The sequence below is a fragment of the Staurois parvus genome, unplaced genomic scaffold (assembly GCF_062004578.1).
Source record: "Staurois parvus isolate SC_StPar_1 unplaced genomic scaffold, SC_StPar_1.0 ptg000636l, whole genome shotgun sequence".
Taxonomy (NCBI): domain Eukaryota; kingdom Metazoa; phylum Chordata; class Amphibia; order Anura; family Ranidae; genus Staurois; species Staurois parvus.
This window is the reverse complement of record NW_028318432.1, coordinates 1,781,778-1,799,911: the sequence shown is the minus strand read 5'-3', so window position 1 is coordinate 1,799,911 and position 18,134 is coordinate 1,781,778. Positions and strand designations below refer to the sequence as shown.

Here is an 18,134-nt window from a genome sequence, read left to right as displayed (position 1 = left end):
CCTACATTTTGTTGCATAGTATGTCTCTGAAATATTAAAACTGAAGGCACAGTCGCAGTTTAGAAATTGCCCTTCAAATTTGAGGTGGCTAGAGTGGAGTTTCAGTGAATGTCAATGGGCGGCATGAGTTGCAAACAAATGGTCATATTGTGAAAACTATCAGAACTATGGCTTAACATTTTGATATAAGATTTGTGTAGGTGGGCTTGAAAATGAGGGAGTGATGGCAGTTTAGAATTCATGTCCTGATTTTTCAGCTCACACTCTAGCTTTTGTCAGCTCCCAGTAGTTTTGAACATTCCGCCATTCATTCCTATGGGACCAATTTCACCACAAAAACGCTGATATTTTGTGAACCATTCGGCGAAACGTTCCACTAACTAATAGCACACCAATCGGGATCAATCCGTGTGCTGTTCCCCTCATATTTGTTATTTAACTGTGCATTGTATCACCAATTCTTATTTCACCATGTTTGTTTCTATGTCTTGATCTGTTGCTGCCATCTGCTGGCCAGAATTTGCATGCTGCATGCCTCTGTTATAGCTAGTAAGTGTTTTCTCTGCTGGGTGTGGTTTTAGGCAAGCCTTGGTTCTGGTCACTTCCTGCAGCCATTTTATCTGCTATATAGCTGTGTGACAGGACATTCAATACCCTGGGCTTGTGAAGGCATCAGTTTTTGACCAGCAGTTAGCCTCAGGAAAGATATCACAGGACAGCATCAATACCTCTACTACCTTACAGTATTGTATCACTGTTTGTCGCTGTATTTTGGACCAAATAAACCCACGCTGATTTCATTCCCGTGTATACGTTTGGATCCATCTAACCTGAACATCTGCCGGTCCGGTCTGCTCCACTGCTTGGATACGAAGGTAGGAAGTTACACAGCCATTATCAGATATACCTTCATTCGCCTTCATGTGGGGACAGAACAATCCGCACGTTTCGGTATATTACTGTCTATGTAGTGTAAAAACTGTGGGAGGAGTTAGGGTGGTAAATTTGGCTATAATAATAAGACTATATCTGTGAGATAACAGTAAGTGGTCTTGCCATGCAAGAACACTTAATAAAAAAAAGGGGGAACAAGGTATTTATAATCTTTTTAAAAGTGTTACTAATCCCACAATCAGTCTGTATATGCAGTAAAGGATGCTTGTTATACTCACTGTGGAACCTAAGGGGTTAATCCTCTGCATTGTGTAAAAAGGCTGTTTGACCCTAACTTCTCTGATCCTCCCCTTCTTCCACAGTCCCCAATCCATCTGCTGATAGAACTGAGCCTTGGGGGCAAGCTGCACATGCTCAATTTGGTGTGTATTGTTAGAGTTTTTTTTGTCTTGGAAGAGTGCATGTGATCAGCACAGGACCTATCAGCGCTGTCCAGACAGAGGGTCAGGGGTTATGCAGCCTCATAGGACAATCAGCGGAGAATGAAAACTCCTTCTACAAGCTTTAACCAGTGCTCTCCTGGACACTGATAGACGTCACAAGACTGCTACAGTTGTGTTCAAAATAATAGCAGTGTGTTGAAAAAAGTGAATAAATCTCAAAATCCTTCTAATAGCTTTTATTTCCATACACACAAATGCATTGGGAACACTACACATTCTATTCCAAATCAAAACATGAAGAAAAATAGATCAAATTTGTGTTGTTCCTCTAAAAAAATTGAAGTAAAGTGAATATTAGACTGTTCAAAAAAAATAGCGGTGTTTGTATTCTTCTTTACAAACTCAAACATTCACTATATAAACTGAAAAATGTTTGAAGATTTTGCTTTCCTTTGAATCACTTAATGAATATTTGGTTGTAGTCGCACTGTTTCTGAGAACTGCTGTACATCTGTGTTGCATGGAGTCAACCAACTTCTGGCCCCTGTGATCAGGTATTCCAGCCCAGGATGATTGGACTACATTCCACAGTTCTTCTCTATTTCTTGGTTTTGCCTCAGAAACTGCATTTTTGATGTCACCCCACAAGTTTTCTATTGGATTAAGATCCGGGGATTGGGCTGGCCACTCCATAACGTCAATTTTGTTGGTCTGGAACCAAGATGTTGCACGTTTACTGGTGTGTTTGGGGTCGTTGTCTTGTTGGAACACCCATTTCAAGGGCATTTCCTCTTCAGCATAAGGCAGCATGACCTCTTCAAGTATTCTGATGTCTTCAAACTGATCCATGATCCCTGGTATGCGATAAATAGGCCCAACACCGTAGTATGAGAAACATCCCCATATCATGATGCTTGCACCACCATGCTTCACTGTCTTCACAGTGTACTGTGGCTTGAATTCAGTGTTTGGGGGTCGTCTGACAAACTGTCTCCGGCCACTAGACCCAAAAAGAACAATCTTACTTTCATCAGTCCACAAAATGTTGCGCCATTTCTCCTTAGGCCAGTCAATGTGCTCTTTGGCAAATTGTAACCTCTTCAGCACATGTCTTTTTTTCAACAGTGGGACTTTGCGGGGGCTTCTTGCAGATAGCTTGGCTTCACATAGGCGTCTTCTAATTGTAACAGTACTCACAGGTAACTTTACACTTTCTTTCATCTTCCTGGAGCTGATTGTTGGCGGAGTCCTTGCCATTTTGGCTATTCTTCTATCCATTTGAATGGTAGTTTTTTGCTTTCTTCCACGTCTTTCAGGTTTTGGTTGCCATTTTAAAGCATTTGCGATCATTTTAGCTGAGCAGCCTATCATTTTCTGCACTTCTTTATATGTTTTCCCCTCTCCAATCAACTTTTTAATCAAGGTACGCTGCTCTTCTGAACAATGTCTGGAACAACCCATTTTCCTCAGAATTTCAGAGAGAAATGCACTGTAACCAGCATGTACAACATTTGCTGCCTTCTTTCCTTAAATAAGGGCAATAATTGCCACCTGTTTTTCAAAGAATGAATGACCTCACTAATAGAACTCCACACAGCTATTATTTTGAACATGCCCCTTTCAATTAGTGATTCAATTACACAGAATCAGCAGCATGCATGTCATGACTGTTGGGTCTGTTGGATTTCTATTACTCTACTACACCTGCTAGTAAATTATTTGCCATGTAGAAATATCATTTCTACCAAAAACAGTGATTGATCAGGTTAGTGATGTCTGACTGCTATTATTTTGAACACAACTGTATATACTGTTAATGAAAAAAGGTATTTAGCAGTTTATATTTACTAAACTAATTGTATTTCCATGTTCTGTGTACAGTGGGAGACATAGTGAATGCAGGGTCCTGGGTTTAGTAACACTTTAATATCTGTACACAAATGTTTTGCCTTTTATTACTACTGAATGGGTTATTTGACAAGGTGAGGGTTTTCATATACTTTAGGAATATAAAGTAATATTTCAGATAACACAGATGTTTGTAGTAAAGTCTGAGAGTAAATATGCAATAATAATATTCATAAATATCTATGCCCAGTATCTATGTAACTGGCCAGGTTGGTTGACAACCTGTGGTATATAATTACTTGGATCTTCCTCTTTCCCTTTTGGATTGTAAGCTCTTTAGCTCAGGATTTTCGCACTGTTTATTGATCTTTTATAAATACATAACTACAATATAGGCGACATGTCCCTTTCCCTCTTTGATGTCACCACATCAAAAATCAATAACTAATAATAGCAGACTTCCTGCCTGTCGGTGGTTTTACGGGGCTGTCTTTTGCTGGCTGTAGACACGAGTATGGGCAGCCACACGTTTGGATATCTTAATGTTAAAAGTTTATTGGAAAAAGCAAACAAGAATTGAAAATGATCATTTCAGAGTCGATCGATCACACGCTACTGGCTTGAATACTATAACACATTTTGAAGCCATCTAATCTTTTTTCACCTTTGTTGAATACTAATCTAAACTGATCAAGCATTTCTAGATTTATTTCAAATATATTTAAAGAAAAACAGTTTATTCAACAATCAGACCAGTATGTGTATGACCTGCATTGGCTAAGAAAGACTTGCTACTGGAAGTGTCTAATAATCAGTCACCATTTCCGGTGTTCTGGATTTAGTTCATCTCCTGTGAGATTTACTACCTAATATTTAACGATTGTATTTCAAATACAGAAAAATCATTCTAACTAAAGAAGCATGTCACAATTAAATATATACCAAGCTAAAAACAGTATGTTAACCACCTCCATCAACTCACCCCCCACAGCTATTATCTTTTGTACCACCTCCCCCTCTCTTGTAGATTGCAAGCTCCATGAGCAAGGCCCTCCTAATCCTTTGTATTGAACTGTACTGCCTCTCCTTAAATTGTAAAGTGCTATGTAAATTGTCGGCAATATATAAATCCTATATAATAATATTATTAATACATGTGTGTGTGATGAAATTGGTGATTTCTGGCTCAAAATGCGTGCCTGTGTACCATGTACTTGTTTTGAAAAGTATCCTGTTCTCCTTTGCATTGCTCCCATTGTGTGAAATCCTTGGTGTTCCTGCCAGTCCTTCTGTTTCCTATTAAAAACTGACCCCACTAGGCATGAGAGCACGGCATGATCAGTTCTCTAGCAGTGCTGGGATCTGAGCCTGCTCTCCTTCAAGACTTGTCCTGACACCCCCCTACCACATCAATGTTGTTTCTTGTCCCCCCGCTCTTTCGCAGCTAACAACAAAGGGGATGTAATCACTAATATAAAAGGGGGAACAACGTGTTTATAATGTTTTTTAAAGTGTTACTAAACCCACAACAGTGAAATCAGTCTGTAAATGCAGCTCACCCCCACAGCTATTACCTTTTGTACCACCTCCCCCTGTCTTTTAGATTTCAAGCTCCATAAGCAGGGCCCTCCTAATCCTTCTGAATTGAACTGTACTGTCTCTCTTTAGATTGTAAAGCGCTATGTAAACTGTCGGCAATATATAAATCCTAGATAATAATATTAATATTATTAATAAAAGCGTGTGTGATGAAATTGGTGATTTCTGGCTCAAAATGTGTGCCTGCTGTACCATGTACTTGTTTGGAAAAGTAACCTGTTCTCTTTTGTATAGCTTCCATTGTGTGAAATCCTTGGTGTTCCTGCCAGTCCCTCTGCTTTCCTATTAAAAACTGACCACACTAGGCAGGAGAGAACGGCATGATCAGTTCTCTAGCAGTGCTGGGATCTGAGCTTGCTCTCCTTCAAGACTTGTCCTGACACCCCCCTACCACAGCAATGTTGTTTCTTGTCCCCCAGCTTTTCACAGCTAACAACAGAGGGAATGTAATCACTAATATGGGGCAGCAAAGTGGCTAAGTGGTTAGCACTTCTGCCTGGCAGTACTAGGGTCGCCGGTTCAAATCCCAACCACAGTACCACCTGCCTGGAGTTTGCATGTTCTCCCTGTGCCTGCGTGGGTTTCCTCCAACACTCCAAAGACATGCTGGTGGGTTAATTGGCTCCTGTCTAAACTGGCCCTAGTATGTGTATGTATGAATGTGAGTTAGGGACCTTAGATTGTACACCCCTTGAGGGTTAGGGACTGATGTGAATGCACGATATATATAAAAAGCACTGCGTACATTGATGGCACTATATAAGTACCTGAAATAAATAAATAAAATAATAATAATATAAAAGGGGGAACAAGGTATTTATAATGTTTTTTTAAAGTGTTAATAAACCCACAACAGTGAAATCAGTCTGTATATGCAGCTCACCCCCCCCCCCCCCCCAGAGCTATTACCGTTTGTACCACCTCTCCCTCTCTTTTAGATTGCAAGCTCCATGAGCAAGGCCCTCCTAATCCTTCTGTATTGAACTGTACTGTCTGTCTTTATATTGTAAAGCGCTGTGCAAACTGTCAGCACTATATAAATCCTATATAATAATATTAATATTATTAATAAAAGTGTGTGTGATGAAATTGGTGATTTCTGGCTCAAAATGCCCCTACATCCTATTTTTAAATGTTGCCAGTATTGCAGAAAAACTTGCTAATGATATGGGTCATTATGTAGCGTAGTACCGGGTCTATAGATAGAACATCACGATCACTGCCACATCACTACTTGCCGTGCAGTTTGGAGTCACAGGTAGCAACCAGCAGCCAAAATAATGAAAATCAGCTTACGCAAATGTCAGAATTCTTCAGTCGTCCTCCCTTGGCTCTTTTTAAAAGCCTGATCCAGGAGGCCTTCATTAGCCAGCCTGCTCAATCACTGTGCTCGGCAGTGGCACCCAGAAATGATCCCGTCTAAAGCAGAGCTTGGATTGAATTGTAGATTTGCTTCCTCTCTCCTATCCATCTTGGCTTGCCAGCTCCAACACAAGCCAACCACGGCAACTTCAGCGCAAGTACTAGGGGTCGGCATTCCCGGCAGACAGGTCCAATATCATAAAGGATACATGCATCAACCCCCTGCCCCCCCCCCCAACAAAGGTCATCTAAAGAGAGGTGCAAATATGTCTCCTTCTATCAGGCGATGATAACAAATCCCAGGCATCCATGCTTGCCTGCACAGGTGATGGCTGCACAGTCCCGACTGCCTCCTCCTGCAGGAAGATACCCTCCTTTATATAAAGAAGAGGAAATCACAGGCTAAATGTATTCAGTGACATTTGCAAGTGCAAAGTTCAATCAATCTCTTTAGGGATCTGGTTGGGGGCCGGAGAATGGCATCACTGAGCATGCTCCGTATCCTTTCCTTACGCAGATGCTCACATCACACAGTGTTGTTGCTTGATGTCAGATTGCTGCTGCTGCTGCATCTCAAGGGTACACAGCTTGAAAATAGCAAGATGCTGGCTGAGCGCATATTTAGGTGGATGGCAGGGCTGTCATTGGCGGCATACTCTAGCCTCCCCAGAAACAAGGAGGAGATGTATTTATTTATCATGGGAGGGAGCAGAGATACAGGCAGCACGTGGTGCAGAAATGATGGTCTCAGTCAACATGATGCAGAAATGATGGTCTCAATTGACATGTTGCGGACGCAAGCATACAGACATACAAAGGATGAGACAGATAATAAGCCTGAGAAGGTATATAAAAGCCAATTATAAAAAACCAATAGCAGCTCTAGTGCCCGGACATACCAGGTGTGACTTGTCATGCAATGCAAGTTTCAAATCGCATGACAAGTCGTACCCTATTGTCCTCAATTAAAGCAGTCGTATCGGTGCGATTCCGACTTGGTTGGAAGGGAAAATGTCACCAGCACACTGAGGATCACCAATATGGGTCCAAAAGTTTTAATGACTGATCACATAGTTAGGCGCACCATGAAAACCCACCTCTTCAGGGAAGCCTACCCCACCCCCTGCTAATTGCCGATCTCCTCCACTCTTCCTACCACTCCATCCACCTCAGCTATTTCCTCCTGTACCACTATCCCCTCCCTCCTAGATTGTAAGCTCCAAGGAGCAGGGCCCTCGATCCCCTCGTGTATCGCATTGTATTGTTATTGTACTGTCGCATGTTCTGTCCCCCATTATAATATACAGCGCTGAGCGAACTGTTGGCACTTTATAAATACTGTATAATAATAATAATAATAGTTACAGCAAGGCAACGTTTCAGGGTCTCGCAGGACCCCTTGATCATGCCTGATGAAGGGGTCCTGGAAGACTCCGAAACGTTGCCTTGCTGTAACTATGTGATCGTTCATTAAAACCTTTGGACCCATACTGGAGATCCTCGGTGTGCTGGTGACATTTTCCCTTGCTGATTCTGTTCGGTTCCAGCCGACGGTCGCTTCAGCACCCATTTATACACACAGCCATTTTTAACACAGGAACGTGTGCGTTTGGATTGTACACTTGTATTCCGACTTGGTTGGAGTCGCACCTATTTTGAAAGTAGTGCATGCACCACTTCAGATGCGACTTGCATACACATCTGTGTCTTGTAAGCCACAGACGTCTTGCAAGTCGTAGCTGAAGTCGGAATGACATCTGACTTTGACTTATCAGTGTGACCGGGGACTTGTGTAGACACACTCACCAGCCACTTTATTAGGTACGCCTGTTCAATTACTTGGTAACACAAATTGCTAATCAGCCAATCACATGGCAGCGACTCAATGCATTTAGGCATCTAGATGTGGTGAAGACCACTTGCTGAAGTTCAAATGGAGCATCACAATGGTGAAGAAAGTGGATTTAAGTGACTTTGAACGTGGCACGGTTGTTGATGCCAGACAGGCTGGTTCTGAGGATTTCAAAAACTGCTGATCTACTGGGATTTTCACACACAGCCATCTCTAGGGTTCACAAAGAATGGTCCGAAAGAGAGAAAATATCCAGTGAGTGGCAGTTGTGTGGAGGAAAATGTTTTGTTGATGTCAGAGGTCAGAGGAGAATGGGCAGACTGCTTCCAGATGATAGAAAGGCAACAGTAACTCAAATACCCACTTGTTACAACCAAGGTATGCAGAATACCATCTCTGAACACAACACCACATTTTGTGATGCTACTCCATTCAGCCATTCATTCAGAATGGCCCTTCCCCCAAATACAAAGCATAGTTAGGGGTAATGCACCTATACTGCAGCTCATGCATGTTGTACATTGTGGTACACTTAAAGTGAAACTTCACCCAAAAGGGGAAGTTCTGCGTACCTGCCTCCTCTCCCTCCTCTAGCACCGTTGGACAATTTTTGTTTTCGGGGGGCAGGTACCTGGTTTTGACAGTTTTGACAGTTACCCGTGCCCACTTCTGTTCGGATCATCTCGGCGGATCCACTGAACATTCTCCTCCCTCTCCTCCCGGCCTTCTGGGGACAAATCACATGTCCCAGAAGGCTACAGGACCATTCACAAAGCGTAGCACAGGTCATGAATGCGCAGTGGGCAGCCGGCTGCCCACAGGTAACATGCAGGAAACAGGGACCTGAAGAGCGGTGAAGAAGTAACTCCAGAGAGGACGGCACTGGATTCTTGGACAGGTATCTTTTTCTTAAATTAGAGGGAAATGGAGCTGGAGAATTAATAATTTACTAAAGTCTTTAAAAGTTCATGAGAAAGCCCAGTAAATGTAGTATTGTGGGGATCAAACAGACAGTATTGCAGCATCATTGGCAGCACACTTTACTGCGAACCTTGGACTCTGCAGGTATATGAAAAGAAGGAATAGAGGAGCGCCAGACTAAGTGCAGCAGTAATGCTGCACTTAATTTGGCGCCCCTCTGTTCCTTCTTTTCATATCATTTTATTAAAAGTCAGTAGCCACAGTATTTGTAGCTGTTGACTTTTCATCTTTTTTGTTCCTGAGGTGAAGAACTGCTTTAAAATGAAGGATTATGCCTGGTTTTTTTAGCAAAATGAACGTTACACAACAGATAGTAATGCATGCTCTACTATGTGATGCATTGTGTTGCCATTCAATATTTAACGGTACCCCAATACAATGTCATAGCAGCAGGCAGTGCACCACATCGCACAAGCCGTCTATTGAAGTGCGCTGTGTTAACTACATGCCGCCCTGCCACTGTACATATACGGTGGCAGGGCGGCACTCGCAGGCAAAACCACATTTTAAGACGTGTGTTTTGTAAACAAATAGGGGGCGCACGCGAGGCGCGCCGCCGCCCTATCCGCCCCACGGATCACCGCCGCAGATGTCAGTCGCCGGGTCACAGCTGCTCGTTAGTGGCTATGTTCCGGCGGCAAACAGTGACAGACAGCACAGCAGCAGTAGCTGTTCTGTCTGTCACTTCCCTGTCAGCTCGAGGATGAGCTGATCCAGACAGAAGAGTTTCTCTTTCTGGATCAGCCTTGTCCCGTACACACCCCCAACCCCTAGTAAAACACTCCCCTCACTCCTATAACCCTTCCCTGGAAAATAAAGTTAACCCCTTCCTCCCCATTGCCATTAGTACAGTGTCAGTTTTTTTTTCTTTTGCACTGATCACTGTATTAGTGTTTTTGGGGACGTCTGTGACCCCAAGTCAGTACCCCCCAATGTCAGAATGTCCGCCGCAGTCCCGCAGTCCCGCCATAAGTCGCTGGTCGCTGCCATAAGTCCCTGATCGCCGCCATAATTCGCTGATCGCCGCCATTATTAGTATAAAAAAAACCCTAAAAATCCCAGTATCTTTCCCGCCATTTGCAAACGCTATAAATTTCACGTAAACCAATTAATTTACACGTATTGGGTTTTTTTTTTTAGCAAAGACATGTCGCAGAATGCATTTTGGCAGAAATTTATGACTAAATTTGATTTTTGCATTTTTTTGTTACTGGACATGTTTTATAGCAAAAAATCCAAAATATAGTTTTTTTTCCCTCAAAATTGTCAGGCTTTTTTTTTATAGCGCAAAAAATAAAAACCGCACAGGTGATCAAATACCATCAAAAGAAAGCTCAATTTGTGGGGAAAAAAAGGATGTAAATTTCATTTATGTATCGTATTGCATGACCGCGCAATTGTCCGTTAAACTAGCGCAGCGCTGTATAGCAGAAAAATGGCGTAAGTTGCAGTATTTATACCATAGTTTGTAAACGCTATAACTTCCACACAAAGCAATCAATATACACTCATTGGGATTTTTTTTACCAAAAACATGTAGCAGAATACATTTTGGCCTAAATTTATAACCAACTTTGAGTTTACTATATATTTTTTATAGCTGAAAGTAAAAAATATTGTTTTTCTTCAAAATTTTTGGCCTTTTTATGTTTATAGCGTGAAAAATAAAAAGCGCACAGATGATCAAATACCACCGAAAGAAAGCTCTATTTGTGTGAAAAAAAGGACGTAAATTTCGTTTGGGTGCAGCATAGCATGACCACGCAATTATCAGTTGAATTAGTGCAGCGCCGAGTAGCAAAAAGAGGCCTGGTCATTAAGGGGGGTAAATCCTCTGGAGCTCAAGTGGTTAATAAAGCCTGATATTTAGTGCACTAATGTGCGCCGCCAGCCTGTTCAGAAAGAGTAGGCTGCTTTAATGAAGCTCCCCTGACGCACAGTAACGTGTTGCATTAGGCTAGGTTCACACCTCTTCGTTTTGCTGTGCGTTTTCACATTTGCAGAAATGCACTACAGTCCAGTTAGCATTGTTGCCTATGGGTCACGTTCACATCTATGCGTTTTCAACCGGTGCGTTTTTTAGAAAGGGTAAGGGACTTTTTTTTGCCTACAGCAGGTTGCGTTTTTTCAATGGACTTCAATGGAAACACATCAAAAGCATGTGAAAAATGCATGTGTAAGTGTTTTTGGTGAATTTTCCTGCCTGACAACAGACACCTGCCCCACACCCTATTATAGTGTTACTAAACCCAGGACCCTGCATTCACTATATCTGATCTCCCACAGTACACACAACATGGGAATGCAATTATTTTAATAAATATAAATTACTAATTACTTTTTCTCATCAGCAGTTAGAGCAGTCTTGTGACTTCAGCAGAGCACTGGTTAAAGCTTGTAAGAGGAGTTTTCTTTCTGCTCTAGGAGGATGCAGAACCCCTCACCTCTGTCTGGACAGTGCTGATTGGCCCTGTGCTGATCATATGTACTCTCCCAAGAAAAAAAAAAAAAACCTCTCTAGCAATACACACTAATCTGAACATGTGTATTTGGCTATGAGTTCAGTCTGTCTTATCAGGAGAAAAGACTGGACAATTGAACAAGAGGAGGGGCAGAGAAGACAGGATCAAACATCCTTTTTACACAATACAGAGGATTAACCCCTTAGGTTCCACAGTGAGTATTAGAAGCATGCTTTACTGCATATACAGACTGATTTTACTGTTGTGGGTTTAGTAACACTTTAACGCAAAACACATAAAAAACACATTAAAAACGCTTCAAAAACGTGTGCAAAAAAAAAAAAAAAGAAAAAGAAAAACGCACCAGAAAAACACATCAACTACAGCCTGCATAGTTGTGAACCTAGCCTTAAAGTGACACTATGCTCTGGTTAAGAAAATAAAAAAATCTACACAAATATGTATTCCTGCTTCAGAAAAGTCCCTCCTCCAAATCTCCATTTTTTTGTTTTTTACAATTTTTGCTGGAGTGATCTGACTTCCTATGGTTTGACTACGTTCATTCTCCATAGTCCCAGTGTGTGAAGGAATGAAGCCACCCTCTCCTGCTCGCTCAGGAGATTGACAATGGACTATAAGATTTGTAGTGCACATTGTACATGACAAACAAACAGAAGCGAGGGGGAAAAGGAGACGTTTTGAGTTCACAGAGGACGACACAAAGAGGAAGTAGGATGAAAAAAAAATGCATCATCCATGGCCTGCCTTAGACAGCTGTCACAGGAACAGGTGTACCCATTGATTTCCACTTGCCTTTTGTTCCAGTGAATGGAATTTCCAATCACTGTCTTGATGACAATGGTCACTCACTAGGATGAATAGAGAGGGTGAATCCCTCAGTGGGAACAATTCTAACCATTCCCCCCCAAAAATTAAAAAAATAAGATTTGGCTTCTTTAGATACACTAGATGCCTTTTTCCTCTTAGTTTTGGATAGAGTGGGCTGGGCTGGAACCCGTCAGGTTTTTACTGCTATCCAGGACTCTTAGTCTCGGTTCACACTACTGCGACCGGAAAGTCATGCGACTTACATTGCGACTTTACCAGACGACTTCCTGGCGACTTGAGTACTACTTTGATGTGACTTGATGCGACTTTGAAGTGACTTTCAGGGAATACCTGGGTAATCTTCCTGTAATGTCAGATCCAAATCACATCAATATAGATGAGGATCCGACTTGGAGGCGAGTTATATTAAAGTCTATGGGCACAAATTGGATCGAAGTCGTCTTGAAGTAGTACAGGAACCTTTTCTAAAGTCGAAGTGACGTCAGTAGTGCTAATTAAGACATCTCTCATTGACTAACATGGGATTGCACATGTCATGCGACTTGGGGTCTCACAAGTCGGATCCCAAGTCTCGGCAGTGTGAACCGAGCCTTAACCTCCCTAGCGGTCTGATTATGTCCATATTTCTGTGATCAAAGCGGTACATTTTTTTTGCATGGAAATATGTATTTTTTTTATTGTAGGCCTGTAATTTTTAGGAATAACTCACTGAAATCTGTCCGAACAAGAGTCTAGTAAACATTCCGGGTATGATAAAATTTGAAACACAAAATCATAAATTATAATATAATAAATAATCATAAAAAGTAATAATATAATAATAATACATTTAATTCAATAATATAATCAAACCAAAAACACTGAAATTTGAAATATAGCGCCAAGTTCACACATCACTGAGCAAAGTCGCAAAATCGTTTTCAGTGTCTGATGACGAATTTCCCCACGAATCATTATCACTCAATTCTGCAAGTGGTTCTGATTTACTATCGCTGTTCTCTAGCCGGTCTAAAACCACTTTTGACCTAAAGGGACGCTTTTTGGACGCCATGGACGTTTCTCAGTTTCCAGGCAGAAAGAACAGTAAAAATGCAGGCAGGGCACAGGACAAAGCACTCGGGACAAAATGTATGTGAAATGGTTTGATACAGTAATGTTATACTATGTGATTTTAGTGAATGTCACTTTTTGTCATTTTCAAATTTCCCGCCAGTTCCGACCCCATACGACCAGACGTCACAGGGAATGGAAGCCAAAAGACAGGTGCCGGCATCCACCGGAGGACATTGCAGGGGACACTGCAGGGGGGACATCACGGGAGCGCAGGACAAGGTAAGTGATCGAGGGATCCCGGAGCAATGCTGCAAAGTATTCCTGAGTGTAGCTCGGGGTTACCGCTTGTGGTGCTGAAACTTTACCCCGAGCTACACTTGGGAATACCACCAGGGAGGCTACGGAGATTTAGAGTCCATTCACATTTGTGCGACTTGCCATGTCACTCCGGGGTTCAAAGTCACATGGCAAGTCACACCCCATATTTCCCAATGAGTACCATTCAAATTTGTGCAACTTCAAGTTGCAGCCACTTAAAACTAGTTTCTACACTACTTTGGTATGGCTTTTGATGCAACTTTAGTTCAGTGAATGTAAAGTCGGATCAAAGTCGCACCACAAGTCGCATCAAAGTCACACTGGGAGTTGCGCTAATGTGCATGGAGCCTATTGTTTACTGCCAATGTTGTTTTACCAGAGAAGAAGTGAGGGGATCTCTAAAACAGCAACACAGATATAACAATGCTCTCTTTAGCAGAGTAAGGGAAGGTTAGAACCCGTCAGATTTTTATTTTTCTCTGTCTGTGTTGTAGATTCGTCCCTCACTTCCTGTCTGGTTAAACCATTGTCAACAGGACAGGAAGTGAGGAAAAATCTCTGTAATGGAGCCCTGCATAGAGCAAAAGCACAACACAGGATCTAGCTTGTCACCACTCTATCCAAAGCAAAGAACCTCCAATATCTTTGGTCACTCAAATTCTCCAGGCCCGAGGCCCACCTCCAGAAAAAATGGGTGTCCAAACATTTAGCCTTTCAAAGATTTTACTGCAGTTAAAGTATAATGTACAGTTTGTTATAACCCGGCTCTTATTTCCACTCCTCCAGACCCAACATATATATTCTACACAGTTCTCAGGCCTGAGGCCCACATCCAGATGGTTCTACGGACCATCTCCACCTATCAAGTGGTCCTAAGGCCCACCTCCAGAAATAAGGGATGTCCACATGTTCAGCCTTTCAATCATTTTACTGTAGTTGGAGAATAATGTACATTTCATCACAACCTTTTGTCTCCACTCCTCCGGACCTGACGTATATATATTAAACACAGTGTACACACAACATAAATACAGAGTGAACGCTCAACTCTTCTACTGTCCGCACTGCAGGTACCCATTAAAGCCCTTTCATATGAGCGGTCTGATCAGGTCCGCCTGTCCTTCAGGCGAACCCGATCAGACTCTTGATTCAAATCTATGCAGCGGCAGATGTAAACATACTTGCGTCCATTTACACCATCCTACCTTCAATCTGGTCTGCTAAGAAAAAAATGGAAATTCATTCCACTCCGTCCGATTGGAAGGCAGATGGGTGTAAACAGACAGCAGGTCAGTTTACACTCGACCACCCATAGAGCTGTGCCTGTGTCCGCTCGGCGTAGGTGGAGCGGACACGGACCTGTCATCCACCTGCTCTGATATGCAGGAGATTAGCAGAGAGATCCCCCACTGAGCAAAACAGAGCCTGCCCCATGGTAAAGGGGCCTTAGGTGGGTTCTCCAACCATGTCTGCCATGGGTCTTCCCCGAAGGGTTTCCTTCCTAAGGTTACATGCTGTGCCTGTGTCCGCTTGGCATAGGTGGAGCGGACATGGTCCTGTCATCTGATATGCAGGAGATTAGCGGACAAATCCCCCACTAAGCAAAACAGAGGCCGCCCCATGTGAAAGGGGCCTTATATAGTGCCATCAATTTATTCAGGGCTTTATATATATTGTACATTCACATCAGTCCCTAACCCTCAAAGGCTGTATAATCCAAGGTCCCTAACTTACATTTAAACATACTAGAGCCAATTTAGACAGGAGACAATTAACCTACCAGCATGTCTTTGGAGTGGGGGAGGAAACCCACACAGGCACAGAGAGAACGTGCCATCTCAAGGCAGGTGGTGTCATGGTTGGGATTTGAACCAATGACCCTAGTACTGCCAGGTGGAAGTACTGACCATTAAGCCACTGTGCTTGGTTCTGGAAATGAAGGGGCTCCTTTGGAGCACATCTAACCCATGGTGCCTGGCAAAATTACAATTGTGTGGACCTGGAATTAAAGCAAAGAAACTTTGAAAAGTCAGAGGAATCTTTATATGATGAAAAACACCAAACTGGCAATGTTTCAGATCCACACTAGATCCAATCCTCAAGGTGTGAAGTCATTTGCACCTAGACTGTTGGCTTCTAAATTATTGTCGGTCTGGTGATTCTGCAGTAAATTCATATCACATGGCTGGCGGCCTGCTGGCGACTTTTCATGTTTCATTTACACTCGGTACATGATTGTTTATTGTCCTGTACGGCTGCGTTCACTCTTGGCACCTTTTATTGTTCCGTCACAGCCAGTGAGCTGATATTTGTAGGTTTTATTTCCAGCATTGGAGCTGAGACCGTCCAGCAGAGAGCTCTTCATGTCACGGCAGTTCGCTGGGTTTTCTATAGGTCACTGGATTGATTTTACAGACATGGCCATATTCCAGAATGAGGTGACCAGAAATAAAATGCAAGAATAATTTATTCACGTGCTTGTCTGGGGAAAAAGTGGCAACAAGCAGGACTGTTTGGCTCATAGGCTGACTCTGGTAGTAGCAGTTCCACCACCCTTATAACCAGCGCAGTGTTTGAGAATCGACAGGCTTGATAGGCAAACAATTGTTCTTTAAACGGTACCTGTAGTTTCAAGTGAAATCTCACTTTTCAAGAAGCATGCAATGAGAACTATGATAATTTTATTACAGGCACTATCAGGGGTGGACTGACCATTTGGAAAATCGGCACTGCCTGAGGGCCCGGGGTCAGTAGGGGGCCCCGTGAGATGCCTCTGGTACCTTTTTCATAGGCTTTTTTGAGTTTGGCCAAGGAAACAGGGGCCCCATGATCCCCTATTGCCGGGGGGCCCCATGAGTTGTCAGTCCGCCCCTGGGCACTATATAAGTACCTGTAATAAAAAGAAAGGGTTCCTTGAAACACTCAAATCTCTTGTAGCCGCCATTAAAACAAAGTGCAGCTCACAGCAGCCTCAGAAGGGACCACAGAGTATTATTCACCGCTGGCTTTTTTTTTTTTGCAAAACAAAAACAAAACACCAAAAATGTTTAAGAAAAATAATGTTTTTCTTCATTTCTGTTATTACATTTTGCAAACAAATCATTTTTATTCATAAATTTAGGCCAAAATGTATTCTGCTACATTTCTTTGGTGAAAATAACCCAATCAGTGTTTATTATTTAGACCAGTGGTAGTCGGATGTGGCCCTTTGCTTGCCTTTATCTGGCCCTTGGGGTACTATTCCACTAACTAGAAATTCTGAAGGACCCTCTGATCACTGGTATATACCAGTGTGCAGAGGGTCCTTCAGAATTTCTAGTGTTAATATGTGGTTACACCCCTTTAGCACCTGATGGATAAATGCATGCACTAGCTTTTGGGATTTGAGCACAGGGATCTCTTGTTTTTTGTACTATTCCACTAACTGACACCAATGATGGATCACCATTCCCTCTATTGACACCGTCAATGAAGGACTTTTCTTCTCATTGAAAAACAATGGAGCAACATTCCTCCCATTAAAACCAATGATGGGGCACTGACACCAGGGCATTTCCTACTCCGGCTGACTACAGTCCGAGCCCCTTAAATCCTGAGGGACAGTAAACTGGCCCTTTGCTTAGAATGTTTGGAGACCTCTGATTTAGACAAACCTTGGTACTATATATATATATATATATATATATATATATGATCGTTGATCAATCCTGATGTACTGACGACATTTCTTGAGGCCCAGTAAACACAGGACAGTACAAATACCCCCCAATGACCCTTTTTTGGAAAGTAGTCCGTCCAAAATATTTAGTAAGAAGCATGGCCAGTTTTTTGAAGTTGTAATTTTTAAGTCACAATTTTTGGAAAAAGAAGAAATTTAAAAAAATGTTTTACATACTGTCACCAGTGCAGTACAGCGTCATTATATAAATGGTGTGGCAGTGATCAGGGACACTGACTGGGGACAGTATGTAAAAAAAAAAATTAAATTTTGAATTACTCTTTTTTTTACAATTTACAAAGTTCTTTTATAACATACTGTGACCAGAGCAATACAGTGTTACCATAATAACAGTGTACTTCTCCAGGAAAATGATCAGGATTTTTTTTTTTTTTTTTTTAACACACTATTATTGCTTATACCAGTGAATTTCACTGCTAAAAGCAACCATTTTTATTGAATGAAATCGATTCATTCAATGTTTACTATTATGGTTAGCTGTGATTGACCATAGCTAATCACATGCTACAGATGGGCTGTACCATGTGATCACTGTGACCAATCACAGAGATCAAAACAATAGTACATAATGGATGGCATAAATGAACTCCATCCATTGTGTACAATTGTCATGTTATCTGCTGTGATTGGTCAGCAGCTAGTATACTGATTGGTCATCCTGTGTCCAGTGGACACAGCGGGGGGATACACCGTGTTGCAGCACGGCCCGTGGGGGGCACGCACGGCCCGTGGGG

General features: G+C 42.2%; 1 protein-coding gene and 1 long non-coding RNA gene across 10 annotated transcripts in view; one reads left to right on the top strand and one right to left on the bottom strand.

The window, feature by feature from the left end:
* Nucleotides 1-18,134, bottom strand: part of CACNB2 (calcium voltage-gated channel auxiliary subunit beta 2) — a 402,461-nt gene that overhangs the window by 126,588 nt on the left and 257,739 nt on the right. For 2 of the 9 annotated variants that reach the window (XM_089693720.1, XM_089693726.1), the window contains exon 1: nt 6,081-6,647. The exons of 6 other annotated variants lie outside the window; for them this stretch is intronic. In XM_089693720.1, the coding sequence (XP_089549846.1) occupies nt 6,081-6,149 (69 nt within the window). In that variant the 5' untranslated portion in view covers nt 6,150-6,647. Of the gene's footprint in view, nt 1-6,080; nt 6,650-18,134 lie in introns of those variants that run through there. One more of the 9 variants, XM_089693721.1, reaches the window with a different exon arrangement.
* LOC149449096 (uncharacterized) overlaps nt 1-18,134 on the top strand; it is a 167,564-nt gene that overhangs the window by 7,255 nt on the left and 142,175 nt on the right. The window lies entirely within an intron of this gene.